Below are 7248 nucleotides of genomic sequence, written 5' to 3' on the forward strand. Positions count from 1 at the left end.
TGTTTCATTAAGTATAATAATAAAGATGCTATATCATGAAATGATTGCTGAAATACATTTATTATAACTTTGTAAAGGTGGGAGTAATATTTTCAAGATGCCTTTTGACGTGGAACAATTCTTCGAGTCTCCTACAGTGGAGGCTCTGATGGATTTGAGAAAGACTGATTTGATAAAAGTTGCTGAAAAGATTGAATTTAGTGTAAGGAGAGGTTCATTTAAATTTCAGATTAGGAATGAGTTGATTAAGTATATGGTAGATGATGGGTTATTAGAGGACAGCGCACTTGAATACGTAGAAAATGACAGCGATATGGTTAGGATAAAAGAGCTTGAGCTACAGAACGAATACCGAATGCGTGAGTTAGAAGTGCGTCAGAGAGAGAACGAGTGTCGTATGCGTGAACTAGACATAGAGAGAGAAATCAAATCAAAGGAGTTAGAGCTCAGAGGGGCCTCACCCGCTGCTGTGCCGTTTAACATAACTGCTAACGCAAAATTGGTTCCCCCATTTCAAGAGAATGCTGTTGACAATTACTTTCGATATTTTGAGAAAATAGCAATTAGTTCTGATTGGCCAAAAGAACAATGGACGGTACTGCTTCAATCTATCCTCACTGGTAAAGCTCAAGAAATTTACATGTCAATGTCCGTGACGGATTCTCGTGACTATGATAAAGTAAAGACGGCTGTGTTAAAGGGATACGAGTTGGTGCCGGAGGCCTACCGCTTAAAGTTCCGTAATCTGCGGAAAAGGGACAATCAGAGCTTTTTAGAATTTGCCAGAGAGAAAGATGGCTTGCTTGCTCGTTGGTGTGAGAGTGAGAAAGTAGATAATGATTGTGATAAACTATATCAACTGATTCTTGTAGAAGAATTTAAGAAATGTCTACCTGACCGCATTAAGATGTATTTAAATGAAAACAGGGTAAAGGTGTTAGATGAAGCTGCCAGAATGGCAGAGGATTATGCTTTGATCCACAGAAATGTTGAGGGTCCAAAGAGTACTGTAAAACCACAACCCACTCCCCTGACAGGTAAGAATGAATTTAAAGGTGATAAGAGAGAGACCGCCAGTCCTGGTCATAACTCCAGTTATGATAAAAAGAAATCAGTTAGATGCTTTAATTGCAAGTTGTTGGGCCATACTATCAGCAATTGCTGGTTCTTAAAAGAGAAGAAGTCCAAGGACGTTCCCGTAGCTCTTGCCAGTACTAGATTTAAGGATGTAAAAAGTCCAGTAGAAGTCAATTTGCTTTCTGATACAGATAGATTTAGAAATGTAAGTGATGAATTCAAGCCGTTTTGCTCAGAAGGAAGTGTATCCCTGGTTGGTGATGAAAGTGGTGAAAAGCCTATCGTAATATTAAGAGATACAACGGCGTTACAGTCACTGCTCTTGGAAGGTGTATTGCCACTAGCGGGGAAGACTTCGGACGCGAGTGTCGTCATAGCCGGTATTGAGTGTGGGCATCTGATTGCCCCGTTACATAAGGTTCATCTCAAATCTCATTTCTGTGATAAAGAAGTAACTGTGGGAGTGGTACCTAAATTACCCATAGAAGGTGTATCATTTATATTGGCAAATGACTTGGCAGGAGAGAAGGTATTTGCTAAACCCCAAATTAATGTAGCAATTCTAAGTACTCCAGACATAAACGACGGTGAACAGCTTGCAGAAGAAGACGTGGTCATGTTCCCTGCCTGCGCGGTCACGAGGAGCATGCGGGAGGCAAGGCGTGTCGGGCACGACCCTCCCACGGTAGCTCGTGCGAGTCAGTGCGTACGTAATAAGGACAAGGTATGTGGTAATGGAAATGACGTGAGAGGTGACGAAAGAACTTCATTGCTATGCCACGAGACTGATGCTGGTGACGACAAGCTAAGTGTCTTCCCCGTTGATAAAGGGAAGCTTATAGATCAGCAAAAATGTGATGCAGAATTGTGTAAGATTGCTGAATTAGCTGGGTCAGAAACTGATGCGTCAGATATACCTGCAGCTTATTATAAAAAAGGTGGCGTCTTGATGAGAAAATGGAGGCCTCGTCACGTGGGTGCGGGAGACGAGTGGCACGTGGTACACCAGGTCGTTGTCCCAGCACCTTACAGGTCACAGATCCTGAGTCTTGCTCACGATTCACCATTGTCGGGTCATATGGGTATTAACAAAACATGCAGAAAAATAATGAACCATTTCTATTGGCCGGGGTTACGTAGAGATGTTGTGAATTATTGTAAATCGTGTCATCAGTGCCAGGTCGTGGGAAAGCCTAACCAGAAGATCCCTGTAGCGCCTTTATATCCGATTCCTGTGATCTCTGAGCCTTTTAGTCACGTAATTATAGACTGTGTTGGCCCGCTTCCCAAGACAAAATCCGGTAATAATTACCTCCTCACCATCATGTGTTCTTCCACTCGATATCCTGAGGCGATCCCGTTGCGTAAGATCAGTAGCAAGGCAATAATCAAAGAACTCACGAAATTTTTCTGTACATACGGGTTACCGAGGGTGATCCAGTCCGACCAAGGCAGTAACTTCCTCTCTAAGGCGTTCCAGGCAGCCATGCGACGGATGGGCGTACGACATCAAGTGTCAAGCGCCTACCACCCAGAGTCGCAGGGCGCGCTGGAGAGATTCCACCAGACGTTGAAAAACATGGTCCGCATTTACTGTCATGAGACGGATGACCAGTGGGATGAAATGGTTCCGCTGTTGTTGTTTGCTGCTAGAGAGTGTGTGCAGGATACTCTGGGGTTTAGCCCATTTGAGCTTGTGTTCGGCCATGAGGTAAGAGGTCCACTAAAGATGTTGAAAGAAAGATGGTTAGATGATGATAATAGGTCTGATATATTGAACCATGTAATGGACTTTAGATTAAAACTCCACAGAGTATGTGAACTGGCAAGAGCGAACCTCGGTGAGGCCCAGAGACGGATGAAGACGCGGTACGACAGAGATGCACAGTCACGATCCTTTTCACCTGGAGAAAGAGTACTGGTCTTCCTTCCCGTCCCTGGGCAGTCACTGAAGGCGCGTTATTTTGGACCATGTACCGTGGAGAAAAAGCTAAGTGACCTGAATTATGTAATTCAGACTCCCGGTAAGCGTAAACAGTCACGACTTTGCCATGTTAATCAGATTAAGAAATATGTAGAACGCAATAAACGGCCTATAGAAGAATGTAAGGATGGCAATGCAGTCATGGTGAATGATGTGATGAGTGTTATTAATGATGGCGAGAAAGATGAAGATCCCCTTGTTGATGTGCCTCACTCTAAATTAATGAATTCAGATATTCTTAATAATCTAAAAAATAAGTTTTCTCATCTAGATTCTTCGAAACGGCAACAGCTGAATAACTTGCTTTTGGATTTTTCTTGTCTGTTTTCTGATGTTCCGGGTCGGACGAATTTAATGCATCATGATATTGATATTGGTGATAATGGCCCAGTGAAACAACATCCTTACAGAGTAAATCCAACAAAAGGTAAGCAGATGAGAGATGAGGTCCGGTATATGTTGGAAAACAAAATCATTGAGCCCAGTGTTAGTGCTTGGAGTTCCCCATACATACTAGTGCCCAAGGCTGATGGTGGAATTCGCCTCTGCACGGATTTTCGGAAGGTAAATACGCTGACGAGGGATGATTCTTATCCTATACCTCGTATTGATGACTGCATTGACCAGGTGGGTAAGGCCAAATATGTAACAAAGATAGACATGTTAAAAGGGTACTGGCAAATCCCCATGACAGAGAGGGCAAAAGAAATCTCCGCATTTGTAACGCCAGATGGACTCTTTCAATACTGTGTAATGCCGTTTGGTTTAAAAACAGCTCCCGCAACCTTCCAGCGTTTAATCAATGGTCTAATTTCAGGATTAGATGGATGTAAAGCTTATCTGGATGACATAATAATTTAGTGACAACTGGGTGGAACATCTGGAGAGGCTGCAGGCACTGTTTGAGAGGCTCTCGGCAGCTAACCTAACGGTAAACCTTGCCAAGAGTGACTTTGCGCATGCGCATGTAACTTACCTGGGATATGAAGTTGGTCAAGGACAGGTCAAGCCTTTGAATAGCAAGATTCATGCAATAGATAAGTACCCAGCGCCCAAGGCCAAGAGAGAGGTGATGAGGTTTCTTGGCATGGCTGGCTACTATAGGAGGTTTGTGATGAATTTTTCTGATATTGTTGCCCCATTAACAGATTTATTAAAGAAAGGAGTTAAGTTCATTTGGTCAGATTCATGTGAAAAAGCCTTTAAAACAGTCAAAGCTATGCTGATATCTTCACCCATCCTCATCTCGCCTGACTTTGAGAAGGGTTTCATCCTGTATGTAGACGCTAGTGACACGGGTGCTGGGGCTGTGTTATGTCAGGCTGATGCAGCTGGCGTTGATCATCCGGTGTGTTATTTCTCCAAGAAATTTAATAAGCATCAGAGAAATTACTCTACAGTAGAGAAAGAAACTCTTGCTTTGATATTAGCTTTGAGGCACTTTGAAATTTATTTATATCCTACAAAGGAAGCTGTAAAGATTTATACAGACCATAATCCATTAACTTTCATCTCTAAAATGAGCTGCAAGAATCAGAGGATTCTGAGGTGGAGTTTAGAGCTTCAGAAATACAACCTCAGTGTTAACCACATCAGAGGAAAAGAAAATGTACTGGCTGATGCTTTGTCACGTGGGTAAGCAAAGCATATAGATTGCAAAGTTGTAAATTGTAATAGATGTCTGATCCTATATTACAGATTTTCTAATCTATCTTTGTTTTGCACCAGCTAAGTTCCTGTCTCCTAAACCAATTATACGTCAGATCAGGTGATGTGCTATTTAATTTAAGTACTTAAATGAATAAGAAGTGAATGGGCAGTGATATGCTCTACATAATGCATCATATGAAATATATAATTTAAATAAAAAGAAAGTAATACTTCTTTTTCTTTTAAGGAGGGAGGTATTACATGGCTGCCCATCGACCATCGACCTGTGCATGATCGTCAACTAATTGCATGACCTCTGCATGACCTCACATCGCTTCGCTCCGACTGCGACGGACTGACGGGATTCGGAATACGTGGACGAGACATAAGGGGTTCGGTCGGGTTCGGGTTTCGGTCTAGTCAACTCAGAATAGGATTGTATGGGGGTGAGGGCGAATGAGGGGGAGAACGACCTTGGACGGACTGGTGGAAAGAGGTGACTATGGCTGGTCGGTGGTCGGCGGAGCCGGGTTGTGGTTTACTATAATTTACGTTAATATTTGTAAGTTAACTTTATTTGATACCCTGTATTATGTTATGTTTATTTCTATATGAATATTATTTTGTGTGTGTGTTGAAGTGAATATATGTTTGTGGATGAAGTGATATTCTATTTTGTTATCCGGTGATTGGTGAAAATATAAGTGAATCATAAAGTGGCTTTATACTCCCTACCTTGCATACTTACTTTATATTACTAAAAATCTACAATACTTTAAAAAGGGAATCTAAAAGGAAATGATAAATGATAGAAAGTTGTGTACAATAAGATTAATATAACATATTATGTTCCACGTGTTTATTTACTAAGTGATGATTAATTAGTAATTATAACAAGGCTTGAAAAGAAGAACTAGTATATAAATATCTAATTACTAGTATATAAATTACTAATGATTGATAACATCATTGTTAATATTACCGTTAAGATAAACAAGCAGGAGATATTACAGCAGCATATAAGAACATATGTACTTCTGAGTGGACTATGAGCTTGGAATTAAGAGAAACAAAAGTATATTTATATTGTATTACGCTTGACACCAAATCATATCAACCTAGATTGGGTTCTGTTATGCGCCCTGTTCTGCAACAACCGGTGTCATTGTTAAAGAACGAAAGCTACGTAACAATGTATGTATATATATATGTATATATACATATATATATATATATATATATATATATATATATATATATATATATATATATATATATATGTATGTATGTATGTATATATGAAAAGGAAAATGGCCACAAGCAAGATTTCCTCATCGGACGAATGAATGACCGTATCTGTGTGTGTGTATGTGTGCATGTGTGTGTGCGTGCATGTGTGTTTGCAAGTGCCTGTAATCTTACGCATGCGCAGCAGTGACCGTTGCTATAGCATACACATCCATGCACTGGCTGTCTGCGACGACAGACTCGCCAGCACCGGGTAACAAAGGATCTCTTGTAACGTGTTATGAGGACAAGACGCCGCTCTGTAAGCTGTATGACGGAATAACACACACACACACACACACACACACACACACACACACACACACACACACACACACACACACACACACACACACACACACACACACACACACACACAGAGCTCGTTCGTTTTCCAATTACCCTCTAGCAGACATTCTAAAATCTTATTTGAAACGTGCTTACGAATCTCATAATCATTATACACATTTTTAGCATCCTTTTATATAGGAAATAAGGAACACTAATCGTCAATTTCGTAATATCACGAGGTTCATCTAATCAAAGCGATATTCATTAAGGGTTCTAACAGTCCCTTTCCTCATGAACTTCTCCCTGTTACATCCATCTTCATTCCTTTTTCTTCTATGTCTTCTATATCATCCTTCCCTCCTCTCCCCTCCATTTTTATTTCTTCTTTCAATCTGTCTGCTTTTACTATTCATACGCCGACTTCTATCCACCGTTTACTGAATTACTTCATCTTCCTTCACCATTGCAACGATCGCTCACAGAATCCAGACTCATATCTATCAAGTTCATCAATTTCGCAGAAGTGATGTTGGAGCGAATGTTTCAAGTCCAGACAACCTGATATTGATGGCATTCGAAAAGGGCGGTGGTCGAGTTTCCAACGGTGTGTTTATTGGATTAGATGCTTCCCCACCTTTTTCAGCTATAGTTATGCGAACCCGTGCTTATGAATGCGCATTTGTTGTTTTTTACAGTAAGTTTGATATTGAGATTCAGTTGCCATCGGCCACCTGTTCCGATGCCGAAGTCAAAATGAAAGGTTTGAAACGCGGTTTACTAAGCACTGAAGAGTCTGAAATCAATGATCCGACGCATAACGACTGCATCCGTAACGTTGCTTCGACTAGGTGGAACAGCTTTGAGAAATAACTTCATCATTCTTTAAAAATGGGAGAAGGAAAGAGAGAGAGAGAGAGAGAGAGAGAGAGAGAGAGAGAGAGAGAGAGAGAGAGAGAGAG

General features: G+C 41.0%; 1 protein-coding gene and 1 long non-coding RNA gene across 2 annotated transcripts; both read left to right on the forward strand.

The window, feature by feature from the left end:
* The first annotated feature begins 57 nt into the window (after window positions 1–57).
* LOC138863198 (uncharacterized) lies at window positions 58–4793 on the forward strand. Its single transcript, XM_070127259.1, has 2 exons — window positions 58–3066; window positions 3923–4793. Exons 1-2 carry the CDS (start codon window positions 98–100, stop codon window positions 4698–4700), a joined length of 3747 nt encoding a protein of 1248 aa, XP_069983360.1. The 5' UTR covers window positions 58–97; the 3' UTR covers window positions 4701–4793.
* On the forward strand, window positions 4790–5427 carry LOC138863199 (uncharacterized). The gene is made up of 2 exons (XR_011398839.1): window positions 4790–4829; window positions 4959–5427. It is a non-coding gene; the product is annotated as an uncharacterized lncRNA (long non-coding RNA).
* The last annotated feature ends 1821 nt before the right edge of the window (window positions 5428–7248 follow it).

This window comes from Penaeus vannamei, chromosome 11, assembly GCF_042767895.1.
Source record: "Penaeus vannamei isolate JL-2024 chromosome 11, ASM4276789v1, whole genome shotgun sequence".
NCBI lineage: Eukaryota > Metazoa > Arthropoda > Malacostraca > Decapoda > Penaeidae > Penaeus > Penaeus vannamei.

Bases quoted from the DNA above. Each gene is read 5' to 3' on its own strand.
- LOC138863198 (XM_070127259.1), top strand. From the start codon at position 98: ATGCCTTTTGACGTGGAACAATTCTTCGAGTCTCCTACAGTGGAGGCT. The intron at 3,067-3,922 runs GCTAAGTGACCT...ATAATAATTTAG, and splicing joins CCATGTACCGTGGAGAAAAA to TGACAACTGGGTGGAACATC.